General features: G+C 38.6%; 3 protein-coding genes across 4 annotated transcripts; 2 read left to right on the top strand and 1 right to left on the bottom strand.

The window, feature by feature from the left end:
* The first annotated feature begins 1,702 nt into the window (after positions 1-1,702).
* LOC110612670 lies at positions 1,703-2,616 on the top strand. The gene has a single exon (XM_021753448.2). It carries the CDS (start codon positions 1,979-1,981, stop codon positions 2,372-2,374), a length of 396 nt encoding a protein of 131 aa, XP_021609140.1. The 5' UTR covers positions 1,703-1,978; the 3' UTR covers positions 2,375-2,616.
* On the top strand, positions 2,540-9,658 carry LOC110613978. The gene is made up of 4 exons (XM_021755421.2): positions 2,540-2,733; positions 7,745-7,845; positions 8,318-8,830; positions 8,923-9,658. The coding sequence occupies exons 1-4, from the start codon at positions 2,540-2,542 to the stop codon at positions 9,459-9,461; spliced, it is 1,347 nt and encodes a 448-aa protein (XP_021611113.1). The 3' UTR covers positions 9,462-9,658.
* Positions 9,659-10,299: 641 nt separating this feature from the next.
* On the bottom strand, positions 10,300-12,184 carry LOC110613024 (stress-response A/B barrel domain-containing protein HS1). Of its 2 annotated transcripts, none has more exons than XM_021753926.1 (3): positions 11,994-12,184; positions 11,306-11,504; positions 10,300-10,605 (listed from the first exon to the last, which is right to left on the bottom strand). In XM_021753926.1, the coding sequence occupies exons 1-2, from the start codon at positions 12,131-12,133 to the stop codon at positions 11,315-11,317; spliced, it is 330 nt and encodes a 109-aa protein (XP_021609618.1). In that variant the 5' UTR covers positions 12,134-12,184; the 3' UTR covers positions 10,300-10,605; positions 11,306-11,314. The 2 variants fall into 2 exon arrangements, with proteins under 2 accessions (XP_021609618.1, XP_043811957.1); XM_043956022.1 differs by having other exon boundaries at positions 10,300-10,599.
* Between the last annotated feature and the right edge of the window lie 5,538 nt (positions 12,185-17,722).

Here is a 17,722-nt window from a genome sequence, read left to right as displayed (position 1 = left end):
CAAATCCATCTAACAGAAATATCAGTTCTAAAGTCTAATAAATATTATCAATTATTCAGAATTAAACCCAATACAGACTTTCGGCCGCCGAAGGTAATGTTCGGCCGCCGAAAGTGCCTGACTTTCGTCTTTGGAGAGAGAGTTCGGCCGCCGAAGGTGCCGCCGAACCTGCCTGACTTTCGTCTCTGTCTGGGACTTTCGGCCGCCGAAGGTGCCGCCGAAAGTGCCCTGTCTAGCCCTTTCATAGGTGTTTTCTATGCATGTTTAAGTGATGCTTTAGGGGGTTTTTGGGTAGTTGTTTATGGGTTGTTTAGAGTATGTTTGGCACCTCACTGGAGTCCACCTGTGTAGGATCGGACCCGAGGAACCGAGGTGTTTAGCAGTGTTAGCTGCTTCAGAGTTAGTCCAGAGCTAGCCAGAGGTGAGTGGAACTAACCCTTATGTTTTAAATCAAATGTTTTCAGCATGTTCAAGCATGTTCATGCATCATGAATACCATGTTATGCAATAGGTTGTTTGCATTAGAATTCACGAATATGATACATTGCATAATACGATGACAATGATGTGGATGGATACTGGATGATCCTCTAGCCCTCAGTATGTTATGACATGATATGGAATGATATGATATGGCATGTACGATATGATATGAGATGAGAAGTCCAGGTGTGGCCGTATCGCCCCTTGCATAGAGTATGTGAAGTCCAGGCGTGGCCGTATCACCCCTGGCATAGAGTATTGTTGACTTGTTATGGTACGAGATTGATATGTAGAGGGCTATTGGTGACAGATTCATCCTTGAGGTGATATATTTGTGATGTGACGCATTCCATGATAGCATACGTTAAAATGAACTGTTTTCTTTTATGGTTTCTGCTCACTGGGCTTTTTAGCTCACCCCTCTCCCCTAACCCCAGGTTTGCAGGGTCAGAGATAGTCAGGAGATCCGCAGGTTACGTCCATGGTCATGTTTATGTAATAGAATAGTAGTGGACATGATGTAATGTAAAGTTATGTAAGGATGTAAAAGAGATGTATTGCATAATGATATTATGTTATATGTTCAGAGTTATAGTATTGTGCTTGGCCCGAGTTGGATAATCCCCTTGTATATGAGTTTTATTTTATGTTGTTTCACGTGATGGACCGAGTTTGACATAGGGTATGCTGACCCTAGGGGTTCTATGAGTTCAGTCATAGTGCATACACAGGTCAAACGGGTTACAGAAAAAGTTTACAGTTTTATGTTTTAAAGTTTATGCTTATGTTTGATCATGTTTGGGATTATACCAGCTGTACAGGATGCATAGTAGGCTTGCTACGGGTCCCGGCGGCCTTATGTCGATCTGGATCATAGCGCCGGTAGCGGTCCGGATTTCCGGGTCGTTACAGAAATTAAAGAGTCTGAATTACATGTAAACAGTCTATAAGAATACAGTCGTTAAAAGATAAAAATTCAATCGCAAAGAGAAAAAATGGAGAGCTAAAGTTTCAACAATTACCGATGTACTATTATCTTCCGATGAAAACCACAGATGAAAACTTGAAAAAGCGCACCAAAAGCACATACAAAGCCCACAACCAAATTGACCCTTCTACTCTCTCTCTCTCTCTTTCTCCCCCACACCCTCCACGTGCGCAACCTTATCCACTTCCCTCTCCTCCTGTTATCATCTGCATCGCTCTCCACGTTTCTCACCTAATACTCGCTTCCAACTTTGTACCTAATTTCACCAATACCCACATATAAACATTTGAATTCTCATATATAGCCCCGTGTACTATACTTGGAAGCGTAAATTTTGAGCGGATGCACTGGTGTAGATTATAGATGATAGAAACCCCTTCCCCCGGCTTTTATCCAAAACACGGTACGCAACCAATTCCAGTGTTCTTAGCCTGTGGTTACATTTTCCCTCACTAGAAACCTCCCATTATCTTCTCCTTTTCTCTCTCTCTCTCTCTCTTTACGTCCATGGCTTCTGTTATCACGCTCAACTGCTCAATCGCCACTTCAATTCGGGCCTCGTCCGGATCAACCCCAAAACCAGACCACAATCGCAGGAAGACGGCTTCTTCCACCTGGTGGGCCCCGCTCTTCGGCTGGTCCTCCGATCCCGACTACGTTAACCCCTCCTTCAGCACCGGCGCTTCCGACATTGATGGATCTAATAGGCAATCCGCTACATTGAAGTTCGATTCTGAACTGGATCGGCCAAGATCTAGGTTCGCTCTGGGTTGCTTCACTGAAGAGAAAGCCAGGCAGCTTAGAAAAAAGACCGTCGAGGGTAGTTCGTTTCATGATATAATGTACCACTCTGCGATCGCGTCACGTCTTGCGTCCGATACATCCGGCCGTTCCGATAGGTAAGCTGGTGCTGTGGAGTCCGGTAAGTCCCCGAATTGTAGGGGCTGAAAATTTGTCGAAAACTCGAAATATGATGGCCGTACGAACCTCTTTTTCATTTTTCCCTTTCCTTTGGACACTTATTTTACAGTGTGTACTCGTACATATGGTTAGTCAGTCGGATCTTCGATGAACGGTCTTTTGTTGGCATTTTCTGCATTATCTTGTGTGATTTCTCTGGCAATCTCAAATGATGTTATGTTGAATATTGGCCATCCATTCTTTGGTACCCGCTCTTTACTGACAGGGCAATCCCAGGTACTCGTGATGATCATGCCATGTCATCATAGGGCCATAGATCCATTCATTCTCTCTCTCTCTCTTTTCCTTCTTGAAAGTGAAGAGGAAAATGGATAATAATTAGTAGTATTTATCAAGATATATATTGTTTGTTGGCAGGACGCATTCTGATTTAGCTGTAGAATTGAATTTCCATCTCTTAGGATTTTACGAATTTTACTTGAATTTCATGCTTTGTTTCTTTAATTTAGAAAAACAAAAATTATTTACGTGAAATTATTATTGAAATTAATTTCTATAAATTTGATGAAAGTTTAAATGTATTTTACAAAATTTACAAAATATTATTTTGACTAAAGGGTATTTATGGAAAAATTCTTCATGGCTAAAAAAGTTAACCTTACTCTCCCAAGGGAAACCAAAAATTTCAAAGTTTATTTTTTTAGTTTAAATTTATCATCAAAGACCAAATAAAATGTCACTGTTTCTTATTACTCAATTTATTTGTTCTTAGTTAAATACATTTAATATTTTAATGGTAATTTAGAAGTATTTTTAAATTAAAAATAAATTTTAGATTTTTATCTTTCAGGGAAAAATTTGACATTTTTTTTTTCATTTTTATATTTATTAATAAAATGTAAACATCACCTGCTTTCTATATATTTCTATATAACTAGTGAAGATTTTTCTTTTTTAAGTTTATAATATTTAAACTTTGTAATGCACTATTTAGCTGGTATATCAATCTCTCGAGATATGCGAATTTATTTTTTATATATTAAATATATTGTTAAAAGGTTTTATTTGTTTATTAATTGTTTAAAATTTATCAGTTATAAGATATATATATATGTAAACTATTAAGATGCTTTATGAAGTGAGGGAAAATGAATTTCAATAATGTAATAAAAGCAAATATGAATTGTGTGAAATTCAATTTGTTTTTTAAAATTGTATTTAACCAAATAGTGAACATTTCAAATATGTTCCATCCGCATCAACTGAATGCTACAGTTTTTTTTTTTTTTTTTTTTTTCCATGGAATTGAATTAAACCAAACAGTATATAAATGGCAATTAGGATTTCCTTAAGAAACTCTACGGTAAATTGTTGGAATATAGTGCAGTAGTGAACCCTTAGCTAAACACAAGTCAACAAAATTATATGGTCTTCGAAGATCTCATGGTTTGAAAAATAAAGAAGAAAATGTATATATCTTATGAAAATGTATGGATATGTTTTTATTGATATAGATACTTAGAAGGATACGTGATATCCATACAGTTTTAATGAGAATGAGCTAATAAAATGTAAGTTTCAAATAATTAGGATTATTTGATCTGAAGTAGTTGAACCTTTCTTTCTGTCTTTGTGATTCTATAAAAACGGCTGTTGAGTTTCAGTTTCATGGGATGGATGAGAATCTGATATTTATCCATAATTTATATTTTGCTGAATGCAATTCTTACTTTTGTCAAGACAAAAAGGAACGAAAGGCGAGCAAGGAACTTTCCCAGTTTAATCGGATAGTGATTGTGCTTTTGGCTTGTTCTACCATAAGAACTTCATATCCTACAGCATCCAATTCAGACAATTTTAGACACCCCTATGGCTAAAGAACTATGGAAACATTCGGCATTTACACATCCTTCTAATCTAATCCTTTATGTTCAATATGTGAGCTGCAATTAGAAAATGCGGACCATCTTCTCTTCTGGTGTGATCATGCAAGACCCACCTGGTTTTCTAGTTTTCGCAATTACAAGCCTAACTCGGTGGGTTTTACATCCTTTGCCAATTGGTGGAATGCCCTGTTTAGTGGGTTTCAGGCTGATGAAGGATCTACATGTCTAATAGCTATAAACTGTTGGCAAATTTGGGAATCAAGAAACAAGGTTGTTTTTTCTATCATATTACTTGCTGATCCTCGTTTAATTTCTACAAGAATCAACAGCTGCTATGACGAATTATGCAAATATTCTTCATTGATCCAACCCAATCTGCAGTATGGCGTCCTCCTAGCTGTAATTTCGTCAAGCTCAATTGTGATATTGCTTTGAAGAAAAACAATGCTTTTGCAGTTGCAGCAGTGGTCATTAGAAACCGTAAGGGAGACCTTATTGATGGCGTGGCTGTTCATCTTCGAGCTAGTTCCCCAATAGCAGGAGCAGCTATGGCAATGTTGCGTGCTATTAAATTAGATTGTCTCTGAACTTCAGATGGTTATCCAAATCCACTCTCAAACATTTCCCATCTCAGGGACGGAAGGAAAATGGCTAACAGCCAAACTTCAAACTCGAAAGCCCACAGAAATTCTTAACAATGTGCAGGTTTTAGACAAATCGTGTTCCATCACTGTCAATGTCAACAAGGGAAATAGAGAAAGTTTCTTGTCTCTCTTTAGGCCATGTGGTGCAAGGATACATGTGAATTCATCACTCTTATCCTCCTTTTCTGTCAAAGAATAGCAATTCAAACTAGTACACAGTAGAAATAAAATATCAGATCAAAGATCAAACACCAGGGGATTGAAATGATCATCTGCATCATGAATCAACAGAGCTAATTGATAATTGTTCATTTTGCCACTGCTTTCTCTGTACTACTAATTCTAATTAGTTTTCATGAAAGAAAAAAAAAAATTTGCTCGTCGTTTCCTTAACCACTACAAACGACATAGAAAATAATTTGTAATGGCACTTGATGGTTTAGCTTCAGATACAGAGCAACCAATAATACACACGAAGAAATTATACAAGTCTTGAAGAATTCATAAGAAAAATTTAAAAATAATCATAATGCCAACTGTTATTTTAAATTAAAAAGTTCGAACGAGTTGCAATTGGTCATTTATCTTATAGTGTGAATAATGGGATTTGTATTGTTTGTATGATTTTTTGCTTGACCATATAATGTATGCAAAAGAGTACAAAAAGAAATAGTTGTGGGCTTGGAGCAATGGAGCCTTGGGCAACTTAATGAGTTGGAATTTGCCTAAAACTCTATAATGGAATGCAGCTCTTCGAAGAGATCTCACTTAAATGCTCGGTTCAACAGTAATTGTATTAATATTTTAATTTAACTAAAATACTAATATTTAGAAATTTAATAAATAAATTATAAAAATTATTTTTATATTTTCAAGAAAATTATTACCATAAATTACTAAAATATAAATTTATTAAACACTTAAACATACTTAAAAAATTTTTAAAGGGAAAAATATTACAAGAATTTAAATTTATGATTTTCTGCATTATAAGATATGAATTGCACTACTGAACCCCGACTAATTTAGGATAAATTACCACTAGATACTTTTTTTTTGTTAAATTTGATTATTTAGCAGTATATTTTTATTACTCAATTAAATCATTCTTGTATTTTATTAAATTAAAATCTTTAAAATTTCTGTTAAAAAAAATTAATCAATTTGTGTATGACTTAATTAGATTAACAAAATAGTATGGATAAATAATATATATAGTTAAATTTATATGAATTAAATAATATAAATAATTAAAATTAAACTAGATTATTAACTTTTTATTGAATGAAATAATTAAAGAATTGTAATTTTTCAAAAGAAATAAATATTTAATTTAATAATTAAAAAATAAATATTAAATAATTAATTTTAATAAAATAAAATTATATAATGTCATCACCATATAACTAATCATATAGAAAGGTTTTAATAAATTATAACACGCATGAAAGTTTTACTTATAAAAAAAATTTAATATTATAATAATTGATATTCAAAATAATAGAAAACTTACTTTTTATAAATCGGTCGAACTTTTCATAGTAATTTACTGTTAAATAATAATATTCAATAGATTCTCGTTACATTTATAATCGCATAATCTATCTTTTAATAACAGTCGAATTTTTAAAAAATTTATTAACTATATTTTTTTATAATATAAAAATAAAATATATGTAGAGTTTAAAATACATATTTTTACGTGTTTTTCTTATTAAAATATATTCGCCTTTTCTAAAACATTATTAATTTAGTGTCGGAGTGATTATTCGTAGACTTCAACCGCTTCATATTCTTTCTTATACATTCGTATACAAATGAATAATTATTTTCAATTTATTTTTAACCACATTAATAATAATTCACCTTTTCATTTAAAACTTTAAATGAAAAACTTCACATAATTATTTTTTATGGTGAAATTTAATTATTTATGAAGGATACACCTCCCAAATTTTCCTTTTGATTGCCTTGTTAGTTATGGTCAGACGAAACCTCTCTTCAAATTCTCATCACTATTATTAATGTTTATTAATGCAATTATTTAGTTGAATGGCATCTGCATGCATTCACTATCTGCACATGCTATGCTATTCATCATTTATATATTTGCATATATAATTGCCGACCAAAAAGAGACACTCAAATATGAAACCCTAAAACTTACTTGTTAAAGACATATAGATGATTTAATAAAATTTAAATTCGAGTCCTTATTTCCCAGTTCCTTACTCAAAATACACATATTCAAAGAAATCAATTACTCCAAAAAAAAAAAAAATCAATCAAAACTATAATTGATAAATGTCCCCATCTCTCTAGCACATGGGTTTTCATTTGATTTGGAGTATGATCACGTTTGATTCTGATTAGCAATCAAGTTTCGTATATTTATTTATATATGTGAATTGGTGCAGAGATCTTGAAACACCAGTCACCTTCTCAGAAGTAGCAGGCAGACAATATTTTACAAAACCCATGTGCATTAGGCATCAAATTTAGGTTTTTTGGGAAAATTATTATCCTCGACACTGCAGCAGCTTGTTAATAATTCCATGTGCATATCAATTCTTTGTCTTTAATTAAACTTCAACCCTTAAAATTAACAATTCATTGCTCATATTTTGGATTTTAATTAATTTCAGATATCATTTTCCTATTACAGATTTGAAGCAGTAGAAAAGATAAGGAAGAAGGATAGTTCCAGTGGCATACATGTAAATTAATAAGAAAACCAGTGTCTTTCTCTTAGGCTAAAGCGCATAAAAGCCGATGCTGGTCTTAAGAATCAGCCAATCCATGCATAAGACACCCTTCTCTTTCTCTCTCTCGGGAAGCTTTAACAGTGAAATGTATAGAGCCACGGTGCTGCTATTGCTACTTTGCACCACCACTAATGTCATCGCCTTCACGGTGACCGACGGTGAGCCTCCAAATACATTCATAACTTCTCTTCATCATCTTCTTAATTATCATATTTTTTGTCTTTGTCTACAATCACTACAAAAAAATAACTATTTTGTGAGTAATATTTTCTTCATTAAAAATATAAATTTTGCTATTATAAATATTAATAGCAAAATTAAAATTTTTCAATAATTTTAGGGGAGAGATCATGTCACCAATAGCTAGTTATGTAGTGTGGAAGGACAAGATATGAATTATCACCCATCTTATCTCTTTTAATCAAATGAGCTAGCAAGTTAATAATAGACCATGTGATGAGACCAAAGCATTTATGAATTATGACTTTGATCTGAAGACAAACACAGTCTAGATTTGCTGGACATGTCTTTAAATATTAGAATTTTATAATAATTAAAAAAAAATGCATCACATTGCTTAGTTCTTCAAATTTCCCTGATGGGTTTCAGAAATATTCATGTAAATTTCAGGTTTGTTGCCAAATGGGGACTTCGAGTATGGACCAAATCCAGGGCAAATGAAAGGAACAGTAGTAACAGCAAAGAATGCTATCCCCAACTGGGAAATTTCAGGCTACGTTGAGTACATAAAATCAGGCCAAAAACAAGGCGACATGCTGCTAATTGTGCCTGATGGAGCCTTTGCAGTTAGATTAGGCAATGAAGCATCCATCAAACAGAAGATTAATGTCACAAAGAACAGCTTTTACTCAATAACTTTTAATGTAGCTCGTACCTGTGCCCAAGAGGAGAAGCTAAACGTTTCTGTTTCACCAAATTCTGAACCAAATGACTGGGGAATCCTGCCAATGCAAACAATGTATAGCAGCAATGGCTGGGATTCATATTCTTGGGCTTTCCAGGCTGATGCTTCTGAAATTGAGATCTCTTTCCACAACCCAGGTGTGGAGGAGGATCCTGCCTGTGGTCCACTCATTGATTCTGTAGCAATTAAGCTTCTATCTAATCCCAGACGAACCAGAGGTAAAATCTCAGCCAATTCCTTCTAGTCAAATTATATCACAAGTAAATTTTCACATTTAACAGATACCAACTTGGTTTCTAATAATTTGCAGTCAACATGCTCAAGAATGGAAACTTTGAAGAGGGACCATATGTGTTCCCCAACACAGATTGGGGAGTCCTAATTCCACCCCAGATTGAAGATGATCACAGCCCTTTACCTGGCTGGATAATCGAATCTCTAAAGGCAGTAAAATACATAGACTTGGATCACTTTTCAGTTCCAGAAGGCAAACGAGCCATTGAACTCGTAGCCGGAAAAGAGAGTGCCATTGCACAAATCGTTAAGACCATACCTGGAAAGACCTATGTCCTAACCTTCAGTGTGGGTGATTCTAACAATTCATGCGAAGGATCCATGGTAATAGAGGCATATGCAGGCAAGGATAAAATTGAAGTCCCTTATCAATCCAAGGGCAAAGGAGGGTTCAAGCGCGCCAGGTTCCAGTTTAAGGCTGTGTCGACTCGCACAAGGCTTATGTTCCTGAGCTCATTTTATACCATGAAAAGTGACAACTCTGGTTCTCTTTGTGGACCTGTATTAGATGATGTGAAGTTGCTTAGTGTTCGTACACCTCGACGTCTTCTGTGATCAAGTTGAATTAGTTGCATTGCTTATGCAATTGTGTTCTTGATCCATTTGAGCTCTATCATGCAATGCATGATCAATATATCATATACTATAGGATTCTTATAGTGGGAAGGAGATGGCTTGATGTTTTCAGAATTAATGTTCCATTTAATGTATCTACCATGCTTTTTACATGAAAATGCCTGCTTTTTATTTCATTCGTCAGGCAATATACTGAGAATTTCAATTTCTTGAACTGATTCAGACTTTTTACCTGTGCTCAAACTCGAGCTAAATTTCTTACTTTCTGTAAATTTATAAACCGATTCATCTCATTGTTAAAATCTCAATAACCAAAATCACTTTCCTAATTTCCAGAAATCCTTACCGAATGGTGAGTTCTAAAACAATAGGCTTAGTCTATTGGCAGTCTAGATGATTAACCTGCTACAAAGTCTTGTGCATGGCTAAACCAAAATGAATAAATTAAAAAAAGAAAGAAAGAAATAGCATGTGGAAGTGAACGAAAATACAAAGTATGAATTCCATAAATGCAGCTGACATACAGAAACAATTGCTTAAATTAGGCCAATATGTCAAAATATACACTTGACATGTGCAGCTATAGATCTTAAGATCATGTAACTGATTTTGATGTAGCCTCAACTTCCTCTCATAATGTGAAAGTGAGAAGCAACAATCACTTGCACCTTGATGTTTGAGAATTGAAGAGTATGAGAGTGATATGATTTTCAAACTATGTGTTGCATTTATTTCTTGGTACCATATTGCATAATTATTTAGCAATACTCCATAAACTGATTGAAATTTAAATCAAAACTCCGGAACTGTAGCCAAGTTCGATGAAAAATCTGGCAACATTCAATTTAGCAGATTTTAATAAAGGTTTACAGATAGACAGACATACAATTTAAGCCTTACAGGAAGATACAATGTAATATCGTAGTGTCATCATCAATCAAACATGTTGGAAAAAAAAAATTATTGAACATGCACACAACCAAAAGGGTTCCACAAACATGATTAGACGAAGTTTTTACACGACCTCGTTCCTCATCTTCATCTGTAGCTTCTGCATCAATTGCTGCCTCTCAACTCTCATATAAGAGGCTTCCTCTCTCTCCTCCAGTCTCCTTGGCTACAGCTACATTGTTCATCAAATTGAATAAATAAGCTTATATAATCAATAGGACTTGCTTCATTATAATTAAGCTTCTTATGAAACAGAAGTTGGAAAAGAACTCGCCATCTTAACATATTTGCTAGCATGTGAATTTTGAATTTTGTACTTTGCTCCCATTTGGTGCAAAAACAACATAGTATCATTTCTGTCTTTAGGCAAGAAAATTTTCAACATAACACAGCGCACTCATCCCAAAAATGAATAGGCGTCTTTTGAGTTCAAACAGAACTGCAAAATCATATGCCAATAACATTGAACCAACTAATGAACACCTAAAAACCATTTCATTTAATTTTGCTGATTACATGTTCTACTCAAATTAATATGTTTTTACAACTTTCTAAAACATAATGGACACGCATGAAATGGATTTCAAGGTGTAAATACTCAACCAATTTTAAACAAGAGAGTTCTAGGATTACAAACCACAAGAAGAATACATTACCAAGCTGAGATGAAAGATTAGAAATTGCTTAGCTCGGCATGTTTCCAACGATCCAATTTAACAGGAACACAACCAAACACTAACGTGCACTAAAATTGCTGGGATGCAGCACCCATAATACCAAACTATTTAAATCCATAAAATAGACTGAGATGCAATCCCCAGCAAATTTCCATTTGGAAGAAAACTAGCAAGATAAAAGGTGAGGTCTATTACCCTCACAATTTAGAGGCGAACAGTTGTGGGCTTATAGTCAATAACAATAACTTTCTCTGCAGCAGCTAAGAACAAATTGGCAAATTCAACATGAGCAGGATGAGATACATATTCTGCAACTCCTTCTGTACTCTCAAAGGTAGATTCAAAGACGTGAGTGAAACCTTGATGCAGGTTCTCATTACTCACATCTGTACCCCTGTCATGTCATATTAAATGGTAGAGAATGTTAGATATTTGAAGTTGCAACCATAGAAATGTTTCATACAGCAAATTCACCATTATTATTCAGGGCCCAATGCTGTAAGTCCATGGGATTACTTGATAAGTAGCTTTCAGCATCTAAATGGATTCATTGTAGTTTGTAACATCCATATTAAGAGCTAATCAAGGGATTATTTCAGCTAGAATTACATGTCAAAATATTAAATATCAATACATTTTCTCCCTTTCCCTACTTTCAAGAGTCCAAAGTAGATAAATTTCTAACAAAATTTCCGTTTTATCTTTCCACTGAACTTGTTTCTAAAACTACTATCAACACTAAAAAGCAAGAAATTGCCCATTGTCCAACAAATTGTTCGAGATGTCAAAATGGGGTCATCCATTTTATTAGTTATAGCTAAAAGTTCCTGAGCTGAGAATCAAATCAAGAGAAGAGAGAGAGAGAGAGCGAGAGTAGAGTTACCAGTGGAAAGCCTTCATGGGTTCGATTAGATTGACGAGATTGGCATATCCCTTAATGAGTTTCTCAATTTGGTCAGATGAGATTTCTTCTTTGAACTTGGCTAGGAAGATGTGCTTTACTACTCCCTTGGCTTCCTCCATTGTCTTTCTGCGATTTCTGTGGCAGGTGGGATCTATCTACTCCATCTACTTTTAAGTTCGAGTTCGACCCCTTTATTACTGATAATAACGACGTCGTACCTTTCGGAGTATTGATATTTTTAAACAGAACCTATTTGCTTGGAATCTAAGTCATCGCACGACTCGTCGTTCACCTCTTGTTGCTTATCGTTACCACAAAACTAATAAATGAAGCCACTATAATATTGTTGTTTAATTATAAAAAATTAAAAATATTTTAAAAATATTTTTTACCTGATGACCGCTGGATTTCTTCACCCCAGAACAGGGGCTTGACCACAGCCAAAAGCCCATGACACAGAGGCCCACGTACTTGATACCCCCCAACAAGCCTGGCTCATTCCAGCTTCCGGGCCGGGCTCGACCAAGCTTCCTCACTCAGTCCAGCCTGATCCCTGACCAGCAGACCCCTCTCAGGCCCAGCGTCCAGCCCAACTCTCGGCCCAGCCCGGGGTCCAGAACAGTACTCACCAGACAACCTGGCAGATCCGCTCGAACGTACGCATGAGGAGAATCAGAGGCCGTTACGCATGTAACAGGCAGCTGATACCCTAGTACACCCGAATCTGTATGGCAGAGACGCGTGGCCCAATCCTGGAGAGACCTTTACACGTCACCAGCAAGCAAGACAATGTATAAAAGAGGAGTCCCCTCCTCAGAAAGTTTTAAGCCTTATTCTGTAACACAAAACCCTTGAAAACCCTATTCTATTGGATCTCAGATCATCAATTGGCGCCGTCTGTGGGAAACGAAGGAGATCTTTTCATCACCGGAGTTTTCACTTTCAAAACCCACTGAGATCCACAATGACAAACCACCAAGAAAGTAACCTTAATATTCCAAATGACTTAAGCTCCGCCCAAGAGGGGCAGCAGTTCTCTTTTTCTAGCCCTACGACGTTGAATAACCAAACACCCATCTCTCTTAATCCCTCGCCAGGCTTGGCAGGGAATACTCCCACCATGACCCTGTCTAACCAAGACATTCAAACCATGGCTCTCCAGCTACAAACCACTGCTCACTGGTTGGGGCAGATAATGCAACAAAGGGGACTCAGCACCCCAGTAAACGCACTCCCAGTAGTGGAGGAACCCAGAACCGATGAACCCCGACTTACCTCTATCCGCCTCCAAACTAACAACCACGATGCCGGAGAAGAGGAAGAACCGGAGGCCCGAATCCATGGGAGAAGGGCAAGAGAGATGATAGAAAATGAAGAGGTGGACGACTATTCTGCTGAAACAACCAGGGAAACGGGAACTGAAACAGAGGAGGAAGAATGTAGTTTGGGCAAAAGATCCAACCCAGAAGACGAGAAAATGAACCAAAAACTGAAAAGGTTGAAGGAGCAGCTCCTAGCCGAGCTAGGTAAGAAAGATCAGAGTCAAACCTCCTTGCCTACTTCTTCTCCCTTCTCAAAGGTAATGCAGCAGGAGACCGTTCCCAAAAAGTTTATGATGCCGCCAATGGCGGCCTATAATGGGGCTGGGAACCCGAGAGAACATGTCATGAACTATAAGACCTTCATGGAGTTGCAAACTCTGTCAGATGCTCTGATGTGCAAGGTGTTCCCAACAACGCTCTCGGGACCAGCGAGGGCATGGTTCAACAGCCTGGAGGCCGGAAGCATTAAAAGTTTTGGAGACCTTGCCCTCCGCTTCATCAGCCGGTTCGTAGCCGGGGTGCCAGCAGATAGGAAGACAAGCTATCTGGAAACAGTTAGGCAAAAAGCTGGTGAATCTCTCAGAGAGTACGTCGCCCGTTTCAATACGGAGGCCCTGCAAATTCCCGAGCTCGACGAAGGAAGGGCGGTAGAGGCCATGCAAAAGGGAACAACCTCTGCCGAGTTCTTTGGTTCTTTGAGCAGGAAACCTCCGACCTCACTGGCCGAGTTGATGAAGAGGGCGGAAAAGTACATAAGGCAGGATGACGCCTTAGTAACGAGTAGATTTGCCAAAGGGGTGGCAGGAAAAGAGAAAGCCCTGGAAGAAGGAAGGCTGGAGAAACACGAGAAGAAGCGTGGGAAGAGGCCTGAGCCGTACAAGCAGGCCTGGGAAAGAAGGGATCAAAGGCCCCCCCCTCCTCCCAGGGCTCATGAACCACGAGTGCTCCCCCCTTGGGTTCCTGAGAAGCCTACTCCCCTCAACGCTTCCAGAGCCGAAGTGCTCATGGCAGTCCAGGATAAGGAGTTCCTCCAGTGGCCTAAACCCATGAGGTCGGAAGCAGATCAGAGGAATCCTGACAAGTATTGTCAGTACCACCGGACACATGGCCACGATACAAATAACTGTTTTCAGTTAATCACGGAGATTGAAAGATTGATAAAAAGGGGGCATCTCAAAAATTTTGTGAAGAAACCGGAGGGGCAGAGGCCTCCGCCCAGTCCGGCAGCCCAGATGCCCAGGAGAACCGGAGCTGGACCAGTGAATGATGGGTCTAGTGGGACTATTAATATGATTGTTGGAGGAACTGGAGGACGGATGAGCCGTCGAGGAAAGAAGAGAAACCGGGAAGGAGAGATCAGCAATGGCGAGGTCATGCAGATCGTTGAACACTCACCCATGGCCATCGTTTTCTCTTCAGAAGATGCACAGGGCATTCAGATGCCCCATGATGACGCGCTTGTTATTGAAGCAGTCATTCATAATTTTCGGGTGAAGAAGGTTCTGGTGGATGATGGGAGTAAGGTTAATTTATTGCCATATCGGGTTTTCCAGCAGATGGGAATCCCGGAGGAACAGCTGGTTCGGGACCAGTCACCCATCAAAGGGATCGGAGGAGCACCGGTATTTGTAGAAGGGAAGGTGAAGCTGGCCCTTACCTTGGGAGAGGCACCCAGAGCTCGCACCCATCATGAGGTGTTTTTAGTGGTTAAACTCCCACTGAGTTACAATGCGATTCTAGGGAGGCCGGCGTTGTTTAGCTTTGAAGCTGTCACCAGCATCAGGTATTTGGCACTCAAGTTTCCAACGGAAGAAGGAGTGGGTATGGTTCGGGGCAGCCAGGAAGAAGCAAGGGCGGTATACTTGGCCACAGTAACAGAACCAAGCTCAACTGGAGAAGCACTCGACTCGGAAGTTCTGGAGGTTAGAGATGAAACAAAAGAAGCCCGGACAGAGCCAGTCGGAGAATTGGAGACCTTCCCCTTATCAGAAGCAGATGCAAGCAAGGTTTTCAGTCTTAACGCTAACCTCACCAAAGAACAAAAAGGTGAAGCCATGTGTAATACCCGGCTAGACCCCGGTATCGGAATTCCTACGTTCCGGCGGATTTTCCGTTGGAAGTCGGGATTCGAGGATGTCGGAGCTTGCCCAAGGGTATAAGAAAGGTTTTTAAGATGTTTTTTTTTAAGTGTTTTATCATGTTTGCATGTTTTGAGTTAAGAAAATTGAGTTTTGAAATGAAAAGGCCAAGGGGACAAAAGCCAGGTTCGGCCGCCGAAGGTGAAGTTCGGCCGCCGAAAGTTGCATGGTTTCGCATGCACGTTAGGCCGCCGAAGGAAGGGTCGGTTGGCCACTACAAAAGCCCCTTTTGCCCGAGATTTGAGTGTTAAACACTCTGTTTTTGGGTCAAAGGTAGGTTTAAGCTCTCCTTGGTGTGATTTCTCATGTTTTCCTCAAATCTTGCATGTTTTAACTTGATTTGAGTTTTGTTTTAGAGATTTGAGCAAAAGGAAGCAAAGTTGAGCACTTGGAGAGTTTGAGTGAGTTTTTCCCCATCTCCAAGCTTGGATCATCAATCCTCTAGTTCTGCAAGAGGTAAGCATGGATCCTCACCTCCCCTTATGTTTAAAGCAAGTTTTAGAAGTTTTGGAGAGGTTTATGGTATGTTTTGGGGTATAAGCATGAGTTTGAGCATATGTTGCTCATATGCGTTTTGTTGTGGTTTTTGGGGCTTGAACTAGTTTTTAGGCCTCTATATGCATGAGTTATGTTATATGTTAGTTGAGAAGTGTTGGTATGCATGTTATGGGTGTTTGCTAGGAGTTTGGAGGCTGAGAGCATGAGTAGTGCTCGGATTCTACCTTTCTGGAGAATCCAGGTTCGGCCGCCGAAGCAAGGTTCGGCTGCTGAACCCCTTGTGGAGGCAGTTTCGGCTGCCAAACCTTGCCCCCGAAAGCTAGGCTTTTGGGTGAGAAAGAGACTTTCGGCCGCCGAAAGAGGAAGTTCGGCCGCCGAAAGTGCATGAGTTTCGTCTCTGGATGAGACTTTCGGCCGCCGAAGGTGCCGCCGAACATGCATGAGTTTCGTCTCTGGAGGGAGGTTTCGGCCGCCGAACCAGCCGCCGAAAGTGCCCAGTCCAGCCTTCTTTTGCCCATTTTTCCATGCATGCCTATGATGTTTTAGAGGGGTTTTGGGGAGATAGTAAGAGTTATGTTTAAGTAAGGTTGGTCCTCATTTGAGTCCACCTGTGTAGGTACGGACCCGAGAGACCAAGGAGGCCCACAGAGTTAGAGTTACAGAGACTGCTCAGCAGTTGACAGAGGTGAGTGGAACAGAACTTTATTTTTAAAAGTTAAGAACTGTTTTAGCATGATTCATGCATCATTAATGCCATGTTTATGTAGGATGCTTTGCATTAGTATTCACTAAGTTGATGCATTGCATTATTACTTGTATATGTGGATTGGACCGAGGCGATCTCAATAGCCCATAAGTCTGTCATTATTGTATGTCCTGTGTGAGCTCCTTTGGGGCCGGGCATTTACCTTGGGTGAGTCCTGTGAGAGCCCTTATAGGGTCGGGCACCATGAGTAGTTAGTGAAAGACCTGTGTGAGCTCCTTTGGGGGCCGGGCACTGACAGAGGGAGTTTTGGGATCATGTCCAATCCGAGATGTGAAATGTTTGTGCAGTGATCGCATCATATGATAGCATGTTTGAAATGTGATTTTTATAGATTCCTATAGATTCCGCTCACTGGGCTTTAGCAGCTCATCCCTCTCCCTAACCCCATTTTACAGGGCCTCAGAGAAGAGAAAAGGAAAGAGATAGCAAGGGTAAAAGGCATATGTAATAGTATAGCGTAGTGGACATGATAATGATGTACAGTACAGAGTTTATGTAATGTATAGAAATGATGTAATAGCAAGTTATGTACTGAGTTATAGACTTGTGCTTGGCCCTAGTGTATGTTTATCCCTTTGCACATGATCATTTTATGTTGATGTTAGTTATGATTGAGCTAATGTTATGATGATGATGAGCTAAGCTTTGTGCATGGTAGTCTTTCTATCTCTGTAGTCACTGTATGGTATCATAGCAGGTATCACTCTTCGAGTGCATACAGACAGAGCATGCATAGTCCAGGCTTAGTGGAAGTTATACAGAAAGAAAAGATAGTCAAGCAAAGAAAAAAAAAAAGAAGAGTAAGTAACAGTTTTAAGTTTAAGTGTGATCATGTATGGGATTTATCAGGTACACAGAGTTGACAGTAGGCTTACTACGGGTCCCGGCGGCCTTAAGCCGATCTGGATCCTAGTGCCGGTGATGGTCCGGTAAGCGGGCTGTTACAGATTGGTATCAGAGCATAGGGCCTCTAGAGTACGGTGT

This window comes from Manihot esculenta, chromosome 4 (genome assembly GCF_001659605.2).
Source record: "Manihot esculenta cultivar AM560-2 chromosome 4, M.esculenta_v8, whole genome shotgun sequence".
NCBI classification, from domain to species: domain Eukaryota; kingdom Viridiplantae; phylum Streptophyta; class Magnoliopsida; order Malpighiales; family Euphorbiaceae; genus Manihot; species Manihot esculenta.
The sequence above is the reverse complement of the archived record's forward strand: the minus strand, read 5'-3'. Positions and strand labels throughout refer to the sequence as shown.

What these genes read in the sequence shown, in the direction of transcription:
- LOC110612670 (XM_021753448.2), top strand. Translation starts at nt 1,979, where the DNA reads ATGGCTTCTGTTATCACGCTCAACTGCTCAATCGCCACTTCAATTCGG.
- LOC110613978 (XM_021755421.2), top strand. Translation starts at nt 2,540, where the DNA reads ATGAACGGTCTTTTGTTGGCATTTTCTGCATTATCTTGTGTGATTTCT. An exon ending in CGCCTTCACGGTGACCGACG is followed by an intron (nt 7,846 to 8,317) that starts GTGAGCCTCCAA and finishes TGTAAATTTCAG; the next exon opens with GTTTGTTGCCAAATGGGGAC. An exon ending in TAATCCCAGACGAACCAGAG is followed by an intron (nt 8,831 to 8,922) that starts GTAAAATCTCAG and finishes AATAATTTGCAG; the next exon opens with TCAACATGCTCAAGAATGGA.
- LOC110613024 (XM_021753926.1), bottom strand. Translation starts at nt 12,133, where the DNA reads ATGGAGGAAGCCAAGGGAGTAGTAAAGCACATCTTCCTAGCCAAGTTC. An exon ending in CCCATGAAGGCTTTCCACTG is followed by an intron (nt 11,505 to 11,993) that starts GTAACTCTACTC and finishes ATGACATGACAG; the next exon opens with GGGTACAGATGTGAGTAATG.